The 18276-nt window shown below is 43.1% G+C and overlaps 1 protein-coding gene across 3 annotated transcripts in view; it reads right to left on the reverse strand.

Annotated features, from left to right (window-relative positions):
- Positions 1-18276, reverse strand: part of LOC148538172 (cohesin subunit SA-2-like) — a 125952-nt gene that overhangs the window by 34240 nt on the left and 73436 nt on the right. For all 3 annotated transcript variants that reach the window (XM_088458733.1, XM_088458726.1, XM_088458741.1), the window contains exons 17-26: positions 17139-17242; positions 16753-16845; positions 13063-13152; positions 10863-11066; positions 9525-9598; positions 8154-8241; positions 6960-7040; positions 5849-5941; positions 2342-2486; positions 59-189 (exon numbers count right to left, since the gene is read on the reverse strand). In XM_088458733.1, the coding sequence (XP_088314859.1) occupies positions 59-189; positions 2342-2486; positions 5849-5941; positions 6960-7040; positions 8154-8241; positions 9525-9598; positions 10863-11066; positions 13063-13152; positions 16753-16845; positions 17139-17242 (1103 nt within the window). The remainder of the gene's footprint in view (positions 1-58; positions 190-2341; positions 2487-5848; positions 5942-6959; positions 7041-8153; positions 8242-9524; positions 9599-10862; positions 11067-13062; positions 13153-16752; positions 16846-17138; positions 17243-18276) is intronic.

Consider the following 18276-nt stretch of genomic DNA (forward strand, 5'->3'; position numbering starts at 1 on the left):
ACACTGGTACATTTAGCCTAGACAACAATATAAAAAACAACTGTGTCTAGTAATTTACCTTCATATACTGCTTGTAAATCTCAGCTACTGCAGACATTTCTACTACACTGGAAGCTATCAGCTTGCAATAAACTGCTAGCAACATCCTTCTCCTGTGTAATATGTCCAGCGTCACTTCTCCATCCTCGGCTATGTACATAATAATAATAATAATAATAATAATATATGATCATTAGCTCTTGTGCAATTTTGACATTTACATGAAACAAACAGAAACATGTCACTCCCAGTATACAGGACACATTCAGCATTTGGTGATAATGGGTCCTTGTGTGTACAGCTGCTGGCACAGTGCTCTCTCATGACCTTTTTACCTCTGCTCACACAATCATACACAAGTACAAAAACAGGCATGCTGGACTGTATAGGGGACCAAACACTTAAAATGTAAAAGACTATTATTGTGATACTTTAAAATAAATAACGCTACCCTCTAGATTTTACATGATTTATTTTATTCTAAGGACTGTACTTAAGAACTTTAACTGCTACTTAAGCAGCTTCTCGTTACCATCCTTTTCTCAATTACTATGGCGCCATTCTCAGTATTAAAAAATAATCTTATAATGCAAGACTGCTTTTAGGGGTAGCTTCAATTAGCCACTAAGCTTCCAGTGGCTTCATGTCAAAGCTGTTTTCTGCTTGCAGCCTATGAGGAGGCATCTACTGTAAATGGCTACTAAAGTTTCCAGGCCCCAAACATTGATATTTGCACACAAAAAACCCACTCTGGCCTGGATATAAAGTGAAACATCAATGCATACACGCAGAAAGGAAGCTGCACACTTATATTTCTGCGGCTGTATTTGAGGTTGAACGTATGCAACTTAAAATCTTGCATATACTGTAGAGATGTCCACTGCAATGATCATCTGTCACCATCAAAACAGAAAGTCATGCCAGGTCTGTGAGACATGCAAAGATACACATCCTAAAAGAAGTAGTTTAGTGATACTATTACCTGCAAGTCAGAATCAGAGACATCACTAATAAGAGGCGTGGTGAGACACATGCACCGTGTGGCCGATCTTACATGAGTTATATATATATATATATATATATATATATATATATATAAACAAGAGAGAAAATCGCACTACACTACAATATCCAAATGTAGGTGCAAGGCCAATCCATAAATATCCATATCCATCCACTGTTCAACGCTCCAATAGGGGCTCAAGCAGAGATGAGGCCAGCACTCTTTCTCCAAAACATCATGTTTAATAATGATAGTCTATATAGATACAATGCATGGCAGCATGTGTGGCAATCACTTCAGCATATCATACATTACTTGAACCAAATAGGTCAGCATAACTGGGGTCCCAAGTCATTCCCAGTGCCTGATCCCAACAGTTGTTTCAGTTAGTACCGTCATCAGGGGAAAAGTCCCCTGCCATGCATTGTATCTATATAGACTATCATTATTAAACATGATGTTTTGGAGAAAGAGTGCTGGCCTCATCTCTGCTTGAGCCCCTATTGGAGCGTTGAACAGTGGATGGATATGGATATATCTATATATATATATATATATATATATATATATATCACACACACACACACACCACACACTTACTGGCATTTACATACAAATATAATTAAGTATGCACTGCAGCTGCAGACATTTTTGCATGTATAGCAGCAAGTTCCTCAAGGCACGAGTAAGTGCAACTGTAAACCGCACTTACGGTATTGCCAGACTCTCAGATATTTGTTTGCAGCCCCATATGGGTTGCAAACAAATATATGACTTCTAGTGAAACATTTAGATATTCTAGTAAAAATGATAGTTAGTGTAGTAAAATAAACAAATTAACAAGATATACATGAAGCTCAGTAGCTCCATCGCCACATATTGGCCCCATTACAACCCACTGGATTAAGCTATAATAAAGGATTAATAAAACTACAGTACAATCACATTCCTTCTGATAAGACAGCTATTGACAGAACTCACAAAGACCAATAATCTTGAGGTGTCAGGAATACCAGGATTGCCTGTAAAATGCCAGAAAGCCAATGACCCTACGACTTAAAAAAATAATGTTGACATCCCCAGTGGTTTCTCTTATGACCCGATTGAGTCTCTCTCAGGAACACGCATCACTGCTATAACTATACTAATAATATATGGTCCGCCCTATTTGTTTCTCAGCTTTCTCTTGTTGCATTCGGATTGGAACACAATGAGAGAATTGCGAGTCTGGAATATCTTATTTATGAAGGTTTGTAAATAAATGTACAGTATGGCTCACTAAAAACAAAACAAAATCACCTTTATCTTTCTCTTCCTCATCCTGGAAGACATGACGTTGTACAAATGACAGTAGCTCTGATTCCAGCTCCGAATCCACACAGCAGTGAGTGTCCCCTCCTCTGTTATGTAGTAACATAAGTAGGTCACACAAGGAAAGGAAAGCCTGAAAAGAAACAGTTTACATTGTACACACAAATATAACAAATCAGTGTTCTCAATTCCCCTAAGACATACACCTCTTAAATTCAAAAATATTCGCAAGAAACTCTAAATCTCCCATAAAGGAAATGAATAAAAAAAACACAGCTTAAAACAAAACAGCAAAGATTGGGATTATATGTGTGCACAGTTCTAAAATGTTGCCTATGATTGTATGTAGACTCATAGAATAAAATTTGCCAGCGAATAAAAAACACTAGTCTCCCCTTTTTTATACTGCCCTTATCTGATGATACTGATATTGCTAAAGGCAGAGAAACGCGTAGTGTGACAACATTATCACTTCTAAAAACTATCACTTTAGTAAATTTACCCCTAAGAGTTTACTGTCACATTTTCTAAACTCTCACCCTATTACATCTGACCCATTGTTCCTATTCAAGATGAAATAGGTATAAGATAAAATAAAAAAGAGAGAACTATTACTACTGGGCTCAATGAGATAAACCATAGGGTTAATGCTGAGAGGAGTCATGGACAAACCCTTGGTGAAAACACTGGGACGTCACGGAGAGGCCACAGGGATATAGAGGAGTCTTATTCAAATCAGATCATACACAGCAGATATTAGAGAATGCTTGTGAGCCTAATACCCTGGTATCCATCTGCAGCCATAGTGGAAATTATATAGAGAAGTCCAAATCCAGCAGCATGTTGATAGCGAACAGGAAACACCAATAAAGTGTCATTCACCCCCCCCCCCCACCCCACCCTATAGCAAGGATGGCGCTGAACAGACTGGCCGTGCGCTTACCTTCTATTAGCAGCAAGCTCTGCAGTCCAAAGGACCTACTGGGTATCCAGCATTTGGACAAAGTCTGACCGCATATTGATACACCAGCGGCAGATCCCCCAATCCAGCAAACTTCCAGATTTTAAACATCACAGCACTTTAACCGGATTACCACAGGGAATTTACCATCACAAGCACCGCTCATCTTGTGGATAGAAATACCCCCATTCCGTGGAAACGGACCGATAAATATACATGTGTGCTCAGTTCAGTGGCATACTTGAGTGTATTACACTCTATTACTACTATTGCTGGTTATCAGATTCCAATTCTGGACTTTACCAAACACTCCATTTACTGGAGGTGAATATTGAGCTTTTGAACTGCTTTTTATAAAATAAAAGGTTGTGCACATGATACTTTTATCAATGGGATAATATTGTATTACTGCTCCTGCTGCAATAGTATTTATTTCATTATATACCTAGAAATTATATTACATTTTATTCTGTCATGCATATATTTATCTGTGTATTTATATGATTGCATTCTAGATTATTGCACCTTATATTAGCGCTGATTTTCTTTCAGCTCTAAAGCTCCCACTAGTTGAGGTTTTACACACTGTCAAATTGATGTTTCTTACATGGAAACCGTATAGGCCATTTCCTCTGTATGGAGTCTTCCTGATTAGTTTTTTTGCACTAGAAGTCATCTTTTCTGGTATTCCATGAAGACAGGGCTGTCTTGCTTACAAAATCATCATTGCAGTCAAAAGTACTATCACAAATTCACATCAACCAGGGGGTGGGATGTACTAAAGGTAAAAATGCGGTAAAACCCCCGAAAATGCCGTTGGGCTTCTTATCGGGACGCTCCAGGCTGGCAGGGATCCGATTGGATCCCTCCCATGAGCCCCCGTGGCCGGAGTCCTTCTGCGCATGTGCAGAAGGACGCCAGAGGGACTTCTGGGTGTTAAACCCGGAAGTCCCTCTGCCCGGCAGCATCGCAATGGACAGCTCTTATCGGCAGAGCTGTCCTTTCCAAAATTCTTGGTACATACCGCGGCATGAACCCAAGTCAGGGGGGGGATGTACCGCATCGTGGAAGCGTACATCCCGCCCAGGATATTGTTATCCCTTCTCTGAAACAGTCTATATCGTTTGCTCTTGGATTACTGAAACTGGAATGACTGATGTAAGAACCTATGCAGCAGCTGATCTAATTTCACTTACAATCATACGATACCAGAACACACGATTTCGAATGTACACACTATGCAATCTTCGGAACGACTGCACAATATATTGTCAGTAGACTTTATCCAATTAATTGTTTCTCCTGTACACTATGTGCCTGATTCAGAGTTGTACGCTATGCCGATATTATTTGCAAATGGAGCGATTGTTTGAACATGCATCTGAGTCGCACTTCGCATGCATCAAGGTAGATAACCGTATTTGTGCGCTGCGAGTCTTTAATCATAGTATGGTTGACAGGCAGGGGGTGTTTAGGGGTGGCAATGGGAAGTGGTGGTTAAAAACGCAGACATGTCTCCACCGTTTCGGGGGCTTCACATCCTGTATCTGCGATCACATACGCAGTAACATGGCTCCAGCATCTCAGTTACTGAGGCCATTCTGAGTGACCATAGACTCATTCAAGGAGTCAATGTTTGACTGATCTGCGTCAGATGCTGCGTACAGTGGCGATGGCCCAGGTGTGCATCTCAGTACAGATACCGGCCACTGGTGCATCAGCTGTTTTTCGCACATCCACAGCTATGAAAATCGCAGCTGCGGGAGCATTAGCGTACAACACTGAATCAGGCCCTATGTGCAGGTGTGCCCCACACCGTACCCATCTGACGTGCAGTACAGTAGACGGGACGATGCAATGAAAGACATGTGTAAACGATAGATTGGGTGTACACACTATACGATGGACATGCAGATTGGCCGAAACTACTAAGATTGCACAAAATGTCGTATAGTGTGTCTCCACCTTTACTCAACTTCACAGAATTTCTCTCCATCATTGTAGAAGCACAGGATTCTGCACTGAACTGTACAATTTGAAATTTGTGTATTACAAATTGATGGTTAAGGAATAAAAGTAATGTTTCCTGATCCCAAATCTGGAATCAAAAGGCTCTCTGTGGAAGGCCCCTTCCAGGTATACAGCCATGCATTGCTTTACTCAGCATAGGGTACCTACTACCGATGGAAATATATCAACGATAGTCAGGAAGCAGTTACAAAAGGGGTTTTACACCATTTTTCAGTCACTATTTATGGAGAATCTATGTAATTTACCATTCAGATGGAATACAGGTTTATGACTGTGTGTCACCACCACTGACACTTATGAAAGAGAGAGCTGTTAGTGCTGCCGGCTAAGACAGGTTGAGACCACTGACAATGACAGCTGTACCCACTAAAGTTTACCATTGCACGGTTGCAATCTAGCAACAGTAAGGGTCAGGGGGAAGTGGCAGAAGCAAAGGGGTAAAGGATATGGGTCCTACATAGCAGGTTGCTCAAAGACGGAAAACTCATTAAGGCAGCACTCACCTGCTCTCTCACAGACTGATCTTTATGATCCAGGTATTTCCTACCCAACTGACAAAAGTGTTTCACCTGTGTTATATGGACACCAAGCTCCGCCTACAAAATGACAAAACCGTAAAACAAACCTTTTCTCAAGGAAACAATTTGAATCACACAAAACAGGAAAAACAGCAATTCAAAGTATTTTGGTGTAGGGGAATTACTGCGTCCGAATTATATTTATACTTAAACACAATTCTAAATAATTGTCGAAAGTTGTGTTTAACATTTCATATAGCAACTATAATTTCAATAACATGTTAAATATTGCTTTACTCTTACAATAAAATATTTGTTAAGATATTCAAGTCCAAATTCCCAAATTATGAAGTGGCAGATAGCAATATGTCACTATCTCCTGGCTGAATGTCTAAACTCCTCATCAATCATCATTGGAAAGCTTCTACCTATTGCCCTCAATTCGTGGAAAAAAAAATAGAGCTAGAAATATTTGCTTGTAATAATGTTATTTTATCATTCAAATAAATCACTTTCCTGCAGAACACTCATCTTCTCTTCTTACCAGCTCCCCCTAAAATGTGTTAATAATTTCATATGACTACTAGATTCCACTGCAGGACTTAATTGGGCTTCTGTATCATCAAATGTAATGTATTATTTAAAAATAAAAAAGGCAATTACAGGTACACTATTACTGCAAAACACAGTGGACCTCATTAATAACTTGCATTGCCTACTCTATACTCTCGACTAGAAGTGCCCGTGTGTGTGAGAGAGAGATTAGACTCTAAGGAAGCACAAAGTATAAATTTTACATCTTCTACACCAGTGGTTCTCAAACTCGGGGACTGATTCCAGACTATCAGGAATCTGCGTTTGGCCAGGACGTGACTACACACAGACCCTTCTACGCCTCTGACCGATCAGCTTACCCTCCAATGTTAGTAGGTAAGCAGCAGTTACTGGATCCTCAGGTACAGTGTGTAACCACTCCTGTTGTTGTTAAATAGATACTGTAAACTAATCACTGTCACACACATGATATCCAAAAACACAAGTTTAGTTAAATAAAGACCTCACACAGCTACCAAAATCAATATAATATAAAATGTACCTTGGGATGTGTCTCTTCTACAGTAGGCACCAGCTGCCAAAGGATGGCATAATACATACACTGGAGAGCTGGTAGCACAAGCTACACAAAGAAAATAATATGGTGAGGGAGAGAACATGATATAGATAAGATTGCTTTTCATGTTTTGTTTTCTTTAAAAAAGCTGCGATGTATCTTAAATACTTATTTCTAACAAGCTTGCTCAGTTATACAAGTTAACAATGTAACAATTTTAAGGTGCGTGTAACTAGGGCCTGAACACTTTTTTATTTGTTAATTTTTATCTTCTGCTCGTTCCTAAAGTCTCTAAATTTGAAGCAGGCAAGTACAGAACGACCAGTGGTAAATCAGATGATCAGAATCATCACAGCAGCACAGAATATTTCAGGAGACTGGCGTTCTGATATTGTGGAGGACAATAATCTGTTACAGGCCCTCATGTGATTGTGCTAGGGAGGAATGGGCTGCACGTCACAGGGGCAGTGTGGAAGTAAGCATGAATCTATAGATAGAGGGCCTAATTCAGACCCGCTCGCGAGCGCTGAGCGCTCGCAAGCGGGTCGATGGTGCCCTAGTGCGCATGCGCATGACGGAGGGAGCTCCCTCGTGCGCATGCGCGAGACCCGCATAGCGACAGCCAAGCTGTCGCAATGGGTCTCGCACCAAAGGGGGCGTGCTTTCGATGGTGAGGACAGCACGCCCCCTTTGGTGGGCGTGCCGGGGGCGTTGCTGCCCAGACGGAGGCGTTCCCATGGCTATGCAAGCGGCCAGGAGGCCGCTCCAATTTTAGGTAGGAGGGCCCTGATTCAGAGCGAGCGCTCTGGTCAGAGCGTCTGGCTCTGAATCAGGCCCAGAGTGTTCTATAGAGGAATGAGCACAGTACAGAATACTAATGTGAGGATACTGTGCTCATGTCACAAAGTGCATACAATCAAATTGTTTAACAACCAAATTGTTCAAGATAATCTGACCGCTGGGTATGGTTAATTGTTATTGTTAAGGTGTAGAAACACAAAGTAGAGAGAAGTTTGTGTGCCTGGCAAGCAGATAAAACACAGGGAGCACCTCACACAGCAACCAATTACCCCTTGGCTTAAGAAGTGCAGCACAATATACTTTGAATAAACATGGTTTGAACTCAAAATGTGTCATTGTAATGCAAATAAATGGAGAAATTGTATTCCACAGACTTACCTGCTCTGGCAAGCACTGTCGCTCCATATCACACACCAGGAGCTGAGAGGTCTTCTGATAGAGATTCCACTGAGAAAGGTTATGAGCACTGCACAGGAATAGTATAACATAACAGGATACTGTAACAAGTCTACATTCTCATACTGTATGTCCTTTTTCTCTACTTTGTTATAATAGTTTCTAAAGGAGATAGTCACTACAATATTACAATCTGTACAGAGGGTAATGGGCGACAGCAGACCAGGGCCGGACTGGGTATGTAATGCCGGCTGTCGGGGTACCTCCTGTCAAAATACAGACAGTGGCATCCCAATGGTTGGTATCCCGACAGGGGTCTGAGAAGTATACTTCCCCCCCCCCCCTTCCCCCCCCTAACCCTCCCTTCTTGTAGCCTAACTCTAACCCTCTCCACCCCGCACTCTAACCCTCCCCAGTTAGTGCCTAAACCTAACCCTCCCCCCTTCATGCCTAAACCTAACCCTCCCCTCTTAGTGCCTAGCCCCCCCCCCAGTGGGGCCTATCCCTAACCCTCCCCCCGAGGGGTGCCTAACCCTTACCTCCCCCCCCCAAAAAAAAAACCTAACCCTAACCCCGCTACACTCCCTAAACTTAAGCCTCCCCCTGCAGCTAAGGGAGCCCCGCACTTACCTTGTTTGGGCTGCGTCCTTCGGCATTCTGGCGTCGGGATTAAGATAGGCGTCACCACATATCTTAAGTCCCTTGTCGGGCTTTCCCTGTCGGCAATGAGACCGGCGTCATCTTGGCCGCCGGTCTCATAACTACATCCCCCAGGTCCTACTATAATTAGTCTTCTGCAGACAGGGCAATATGGAGTTACAATATACTTATTTCAGTCTCTGGGATTGTTGCTGTAATCACTATATTAATGATAAAGATGTATCATTAACCAGACAATACTAGGTGGGAATTTCTAACAGTAATGGACAACATGATATATTTTAGTGGCCTCAAGTGTAAATATAAAGAGGCTTTGCACTGTGCACAAAACACAATGCCTTGTGAGAAGGAATAAAGCAGCACCATGTAGTAACCTGCTGCTTGCCTGAGTCAATGTACCTAATCAGAATCAGTAATAAGCCTTACTAGGCCGCCTTTTGTCCATCCCTTTAAACTAAACCCAAAGGATCTCTTATACTAAGCAGCAAAGTGCTATATAAGCTGTTATGTCATCTTCTATAGCAAATGTTAAATAAAGTGACTTATAATGATTACTTTAATAGTTCATTAACCAATGCAGAAACTATTTATTTAACTATTAACTATTTATATACCAAAACAAAAAGACAGCCTCTGCAGGTATTGGTACAAAAGAATGGCTTTTTAAATGAGAAAGCGGATAATAGGACTCACTTGTGAAATGCTGCAAGCCGTCTCAGGGTGCATGCCATAGGGTGCACATCCTCTGATGTCAGAGGCTCCTCCTCCTGAAACAGCAACAGACCTAGTATTACATAGCCCAAACACCAACTATATAACTAGTCACTATGGGACTCATGTAAAGTTGGACACATTTTGCACTGAAAATGCAGGCATAAAATGTGCCCTATAAGAATCGTAACCATGTGACCAACTCTGCAAGAGAAATGTATGGGCCAGTTTTACAGCAGGATAACGCAGAGGTATATGCTCCAGCTGGACGCTAGTAGATAGCAGTATATGGTAGTAAAAAATCCTAAAGTTACAATGCACCCACAATATAGTACATTAATCAAGTGTCTTTCTGTATCTGGACAGTGTTATTACTAAATACTGGTTGCATTTACCATGTAACAAGGCAAGTAACATGCTGCCTGACAGGCGTACATGCATGGGCTGTATTCACATAAACATGTCCTTACAGTAGTGGAAAATATTGCGCAATGTTTCATTGTCCATTCTGTCTTTCTAAGTGTATATATCAACCCGTATATTCCTAACTTTAGGGCACTTTGTGATGATCTTCTTAAAATACACATGGAATATCACTACCTTGATAAACAATTAATAAACATTGAAACATTTGCCAAGCTCAAGATTCTTTTTTGTAGTTTCACTGTACTGTATAACAACATATATGGCAAATTAAAATCACTTCTTACAAAATGAAGCCATTGTGCCATGTGACTGCATTCTTGAATTCCGTTAAAGAATACTACTACCGCTTCAGGGTAGATTTCAATTGATGACATTCAGATGTGTCCTCATTAGTCTTTGCTGCGGTCGCTCCGAACAACCCCTCTTGGCGCGCCTGCTCCCGTGAGACTCTGCTAGTGCAGGGTGTCTTTTTTGCCGAAAATGTGTCTAAGCCGCAATGCGATGTGATGTGACTAGGATGCAGCACCAGGAGACTGTGCTGATAAATTTGATCCGTGACACTTGTATATCTGTGTGCACCTGAGTCTCTCAATCAACATACGAAGTGCAGCGGCTGCAGCTTTTTTCCATGCCAAGTTCCGTTTACAGTCTCAGTCGCACACAGATATACAAGGGTCACATTTCAAATGAATTAGCACAGTCTCCTGGTGCTTCCTAGTCGCATCGCATTTTCGGCAAAAACAAATGCCCGACACTAGCAGAGTTGCACAGGAGCTGGCGGCTCACTCACACCAGACATATTGCAGTGCATGGCAAGAGAGATACAAAAGGTAAGCCCACCCTGAGTCCAAGGCAACACAAATGGCCGTTAAAAGGGATTACAATACTACTCACCTCCTGCAGAATATCATCCACCATCTGGCTGTAAGTATTGACAAGATGATCTATAAGTTGTCTTTTGGAGAGATTGACGAGATTCTGGATTACCAGGTTTTCTTTACTCAGGCTGCTGTATGCCTTGGAACAGACCTCAAGCACCTCCTGGTCTGAGTGACTTAATGTTATGTGTTTCATCTGCTTCAGCAGTGCTTCCAAGTGCTGTAATTCAGCATAGAGTTAAAGGATTTATATGTATTGACATATCATTTTCCAATTAACTCATGTATGACTTTTAAGGTTTCTTTATAAATATGCATTATTCAATGAAATTCAGATAGCTGATAACCTTTTACTTTTATTTTTGAGCATCCTTCAATGACTAATAGGAAAAATGCTTGTACTCGTAGCTACATGGACATGTCTCTGCATTTGTTTCAGAGCTGCCTGGGTTTATACCTGAATCTGTTAACTTTAAAAAAGCTTATTAGTTGTCTGTATCTTGCCATTTAATAGCACTGGACAATTTGCTGTTGCTTCTTTTATCTGCTCATCTCAAAGATCTGTTTCAGGACAATCGTTCAGTAAAGTAACACGGTAATAGCTTCAAAATATAAGACATTTGTAAATACTGTTAAGCACTTGTATCATAGGGTTCCTTCAATTACTTCAAATTAAGTTGCCTTGCAGCAGCCATATCCTTGGCTCAAGAGATCTGACTGTAAACAGACGGATCTCTGCATACGGACAACCCTGCACAGTGCACAGTTGTGTTGTCCACAGAGTGCTTTCTCTAGGGCAAAACTGGACGCGAATGCCCTGTTTCCGCCCAGCTATGCCCATTTAGCCACAAGTGGAGAGACTGAGATAGGTACGTCAGCTGTAGAGGCATATATTTGGCTACAGAGCATGTAAAGTGAAGGGCCACAAGTCATGGGATAGATGCCTAGTATCGTGTAGGACCCCCTCTAGCCCGGCAAAGTGCAGCAACTTGTCGTGTCATCAATTCCACAAGTGGACGGAAGACCTCTAGAGAGATATTGACCCATACTGTCTGGATAGCTTCCCACAGCTCCCTGCTATTTGTAGGTGCAGGATCTTGGTTGCGAATGGACCTCTCCACCACATCCCATAAAAGCTCGATTGGGTTCACGTAGGTCGTGGCCGCACCATTCTTTGGAACTCTCCTCATACCAATTCTGGACAACTTGGGACCGATGATACGGGTGCTTTATCCTACTGGAATATTCCATTATTCTGGGGGAAAATTAATTTCATGAAGGGCTGCAAATGGTCAATAAGCATGCAACGTAGCTTTTACCGGTCAATGATATGTTCAGGCTGACCAACTGACCCAACCCATGCCATGTAAACACATCCCATTACCATTATGGAACCACCACCAGCCTCCACAGTGCCTTATTGACAAATGGGTTCCGTGACCTCATGGGATCTGTGCCACCCAAACCCTACCACATCATCTCAAAACAACTGGAACCATGACTCATAGGGACAACACCATATATTGCTAGTCCTCCAAGGCCCAATTTGCGACGTTATGAGCCCAGGCGAGGCACTGTGTCTGGTGTAGTAGTATTAACAGAGGCACTCTGGTAGGTCTTCTGTTCCCATATCCCTTGGAAGCTAAAGAACACTGCACTGACCTGCTGGATATGCGTCTGGTACCTCATTATTGAATGTAGATGTGATATGAGCCAGTGTCGCTTGTCTGTTACCATGGATAATTCCAGGCAGACACCGCTGGTCACAATCATTAAGCACCTGTGGTCGGCCACGGCGCTGTCCACGGTGGTGGTAATGCCTTCTATGAGGTATTCAAGGTACACACGTGACGCCGTAGATTGAGGAATGTCGAATGTCCGCACAACTTCGAAAATGCAATGTCCCATCTGTAGAATACCCACTATCATGTCCCGTTCGAACTCCAGTAATTCACGTCACCTTGCCATGAGCAACCTAGCCATTGTTCAAACTGGCTCACAAGATGTCAGATTACAACTGACGCTGGGCTGGGCATTTCCAAGATGTCACATACTACTATTCCATGACTTTTGCCACTTCAGTTTATATTGCTAAATAATGCAAGATCTATCCACAAGTCGGACATGGATTCATATTTGTACCAGCCCCAATGTGTCTACGATCACGACAGTAGTAGACTGCTGGTGATAAAACAAGAATTACACTTATTACCTACTTTTTCCATAGGTGTTTCAGAGTAAACCTTCATATCAAAATATTGAGGTATCTGTAAAAGGTTTATCACTTTAGCTGTGTCTGTTGAAAACTATGAAAAAATAAATAAATGTTATTTCTGAGTCACACTAAATCAAACTGGGTTAATTTAAAACAAACACAACATTTCCAACTTAAATGAAAAATATAAATTGGTCTAATTGCTCAGTTTGACAATTCCACCGCAAAAGTAATTTCATCACTTCTTTAGATCTGGGATATTACAGTGACCATGAGGGTCCCTGTTTCATAAGGAACTACCAAAATAGTCAATATTTCCAAGGAAAACAAATGCACGATTTTCTACAAGATTTATGTTCAGCCAGCGGAGTAACTAAGAGGGGTCGGGCGGGGCACGTGGGTGGGGGGGGAGGGGATTGGGGCATCGTGGTAAGTGTGTAGTGCAGGCCACACCGTGGGCATGATTCAGACCTGTTTGCTAGGCTGCATTCACACATAGCCTGCCGATCTTTGCAATGTGCGCATGCATCGCAGTGCGCACGCGCCAACCAGTCCATGCGATCACGAAGCGATCGCCCCTCGCACATAGATGCCTCGCTAGATTGAGTGACAGTATGAGCTGTTTGTGGGTGGTGACAGGGGTTGGTCGATGGAAATGGGGGAGTGGTGCGAACGCAGGCGTGTCTGAGCATCTTAACGCCGTTTCAGAGGCGTGCATAATTAAGTCGCAATGTCATAGTACATGTCATATGGTTGAATTACACACTGAAGCACTTACAGTGCTTACAGTAGGGTGTGGTTAGCCACAAGTGCTGCGTACGGTTGCGATGGTACTCTATGTTACCGATTGTTGCATATACTTCCTGTAGATGACTATCACTAAGGGAAAGTGGCGTCTTACGACAGGCTGATGGGCATCTAAATACACACCGCGATCGCACGCTAAGACATAGTGGGCGTGCGAATGCCTTGCCGTGCAATCACGGGATTTACATACTTTGGCTTCGTGCGAACGCATCTAGCGAGTGGGTCTGAATCGGTCCCCAAGTCTGGTCCGCACTACACAGTAAAACAAATATCACCGCCAGGAAGTACACGCGTACTACCCAGCGACGGTGTGTTTGTTTTAGCAGCCAGTGAGAGTCAGACAGACTCTCATTGGCTGCTGAATCCAGGGATGGAGCCGGGCTGGAGCTCAAGCATGAGCACCACCTTCCGGCTCCTGCACTGGGTGAAGGGAGAGATGTCTCTCCCATAGTGCCGAGTGGGAGGATGGAGGAGCAAACTGTGGCAGGGGCAGGAGCAAAGATTCCGGTAAGTATAATTTGGTCTGCACGTGAGTGTTTGCGTGTTTTATGTGTAAAAGTCACTACTACTGGGGGCACTGTATATTTGTTATTGCATAGGGAGCACTATATATTGGGCACTACATAAGAGGCACTACTACAGTGGGCACTAAAACAGAGGGAACTTCATAACGGGCACTACTACTGGGGGCATTAAGGTGCACATGGAATGAAAAGGAATGCTCCCAAAGTGACGAGAAACGGTGGTGTGTCATGTTGACACGCCCCCATTTTTCAGTGGCCACACCCACTTTTTTTGACATGTGCGCACATAAGGGGGGCTCCATTTTTCATCTTGCCCTGGGCTCCAAATACCCTAGTTATGCCACTGTGTCCAGCTATAACTATCATCAAGTTATGACGAAATCCTAAACATTTACACCCCAAGTGAAATGAAATCACTGCACGACAATAGCTCAGTGCTAATTGGCAGCTGCATAACAGGATACAAAGGTTTGTACTTCTGCTGCAGATACAACCTAAGTGAAACCAAGAACACGCAAAACATCCATATGAAAAGTAGATATCACACCCTATATAACACATTTCACGTTCCAGTGAATTACTATAGTCTGAGATTGATCAATATCATACTGTGCAAATAATTGCAAAGTGTATCTAGCTCTACCAAATTTGACATGGTGGTGTAGTTTGACCTGGATTAGGTTTTTGCCTGGGTTTAAACTTCGGCAGGGCCACACACTGTCACACAATTCCATAAAACCAAGACACTCTTAAATTACAAAGGTTCTGGGGCTGGCTTCATACACGGAATGGGTGTTAAATACTGAATACCTAGGCCGGAAGCTAGAATATGAAGATCCCGACAAGGTAAGTTTCTTTCCCTATCGCTAACCCTCTCCTCCCCCATAACCTCTCTTATGGGTGCCTAACCCTAACCTCCCCACAGGGGTGCCTAAACCACTCCCTAAACCTAACCCTCCCAGGGGGGTGCCTAAACCTAACCTTCCCCGGGGGTGCCTAACCCTAACCCCCCCTTCCCCTAGCCTAACCGTAACCCTCCCGGGGGTGCCTAACCCTAAGTCCCCCCCAGGAGACCCTAACCTAACCCTCCCCCCCGTGGCTGTCCACACCACGCGCCCGGCTTACCTTCGTTCGGTATGCCAGGACTCGGGCTCCCGGCAGAGGTATAATGACAGTCCCCTGCCAGGATTTGAGAGTCGGGAAGCCGGTGGTCGGCACTTCGACCGCTGGCTTATTGACTGCATTGGTTTGTAATGCCGGCTGTCGGGATGCTCCTGTCAGAATACAGACAGCGGCAACCTGATGGTTGGCATACTTACCCTCCCTTTTTGTAGCCTAACCCTAACCCTCCCCACCCCCTAACCCTCCCTGTTAGTGCCTAAACCTAACCCTCCCCCCCTTAGTGCCTAACCCTAACCCCCCCCAGTGGTGCCTAACCTTAACCCTCCCCCCTAGGGGTGCCTAACCCTAACCTCCCTCCAAAACCTAACCCTGCTATGCTCCCTAAACCTCCCCCCCCAACGCACCAAACGTTAGGGGCGCGCCGGACTTACCTTGTTCGAGCTGGCATTCTTCTGCGTTCCGGCGTCGGGTTTAAGATAGGCGTCTGTATTTTGACGCCTATCTTAAATCCCTTGTCGGGATTCCCGTCGGTATTAAGACCGGCGGCTGCGACTACGACTACATCCCCTTCTGATATACCCCATTCCAAACAGTATGAGAGTACGCCTGCCTGCACTGTCATTTACTCATAATTTGCATAGTTATCCAGGTTATAGATGAGGACAATGTAAAAAAAGATTAAGGCTGCAGGTGTACTTTAGGATCCAGTCTTCAACCAGGGCAACGTCGGGTATCCCAGCTAGTGTATAATATTAAATGAACATTTGGCAAATGGACTTGAGCCAGTATATGATCACAGAACTTATTGCAAATTTCCAATGCAGGTATGTTTAACTTTTGCTCTAGAATGTATTATGCAGTGTATACTTGACAACAAATAATCATAGTATTAACATTGCTTGGGTATTATGGCACTAGAAGATTGAGGATTAGAATTCTAGTAATAAAAATTATGTTAGTTAAACAATTACAGTAAGTAATCTTGTACTCAAACTACAATAAAAAAATCAACATCTTTGTAATGATCTCAAGACATAACTGAGCAGGATATTTGAATAGAATGCTATCCTACAAGGTATACGGTATTATTGCATCTACACTGATTTCTTCTCTTCTTCATGTCAGATCTCTAAATGATTTCATTTGCTGCAGGACTTAAGGATCCCACAGGACACATTTGGCTTCCATGGTTGTTTTGATGTAGCACAAGTGACTGGCATCATTCTCGTTTGTGTTACCTTTGCCAGGAGCAAGGGAAGGGTCACTATGAAGTGCTCAGTAATTCTCTCTCTGTCTTCCAGTTGTGCTTTCTTCTCCTTGGCTGAGAGAACCTAACATTAAACAGTACATTTTACACACAAAATTGAAATATATGTTTCACAGTTGTGATATACAGTAAAACTAGAATCACCATAACTTTTGAAAAATAAAGTGAAAACATATAATGTAAGATAGGCAATATGATCCCCTAATAAAATTATCATGTTCTAACCAGAACAGAATATTCCCTATAGCTATGCTCCAGCAATTGTTTTGTATCACTGAGGAATACACAGAACATGCAGCACGAGTAGGGGCTGCAACATGAGGCGCTGCTGTTTGGAAGCATATAGGTTGAACACACCTTCTTGGCTGCTCCTCTCCCAATAGGAGGATGGCCTTCTACAGCCTGACGGACAGTTGCCAACATGAGTTCTACCAGCAGGTTTTCCTGAGTTGCACTCAAGTCTGGAACCCAATGAAAACATTACTATAAAAAAAGCATTCCAAAAACAATGAACAGTGTAATGTAAAACAAGGAATGGGATTCAAATCCCGACTGTGGAAGCCCGACAGCAGGAGATCCCGACGCCGGCTGGTAAGTATCCTAACCCTCCCCTCTCCCTCACCTAACCCTCCCTTAGTGGTGCCTAACCCTAAAACTCCAGGGGTGGTGCCTAACCCTAAGTCCCCCCAGGGGTGCCTAAACCTAACTCCCCATTCCCGCACCCTAAACCTAACCCTACAGGGGGGAAGGGGGTGCCTAACCCTAACCTCTCCCCCAGTGGCATCTAACCCTAACCCCCCCTTACCCTAGCCTAACCCTGCCCCCCCCGTGGCTAACTCCTAAGACGCCCCGGACTTACCTCATTCGGGATGGCGTCTGTCAGGATTCCGGCGGCGGGATTAAGATAGGCATCGGTATTTCGAAGTCTATCTTAAGTCCCGTGTCGGGCTTGAACCATCAGCATTTAGACCGGCGGCAACTCATCCGGCGGTCTAATAACTACATCCTGTAAAACAAACCTGCACTTTACAGAATATCTCTCATGCTTTTACTGGAAGAGTAGAAGCTGGTGAAACAGCTTCCATCAGTGGGTGGTTTAATGAACAGCAGTAAGAGGTGAAGTGGCAGGAAACATTTTTTTCACATAACTTTTTAAGTAAATATACTGAAATGGCAGGTACCAGTAGCAATAAGGAGGGCAGGGGTCACACAGGTATAAATACTCAATTGGTCATACAAAAATACACCTACACACTATTGTATCTCAACAGTTTTAAGAAACTGTACAAATGTTGATCTGGATCCCAAAAAATGGGAGTTATCCCATGTGTGTAGCCATATGACATCCTCAGGATGTTATAAACCCAGCCTTAAGTTATGGAATGACTCAAAGTCAATGTACATTCCTATGTGTTGAAGGATAATTTACAGGTTATCTTTTACAGCTATGCCATCTTTATATTCTACAATGATACTTCGTTTCCGAGAAAGGTTG

Source organism: Taudactylus pleione, unplaced genomic scaffold (assembly GCF_031769625.1).
Source record: "Taudactylus pleione unplaced genomic scaffold, aTauple2 ptg000041l, whole genome shotgun sequence".
Lineage (NCBI taxonomy): Eukaryota > Metazoa > Chordata > Amphibia > Anura > Myobatrachidae > Taudactylus > Taudactylus pleione.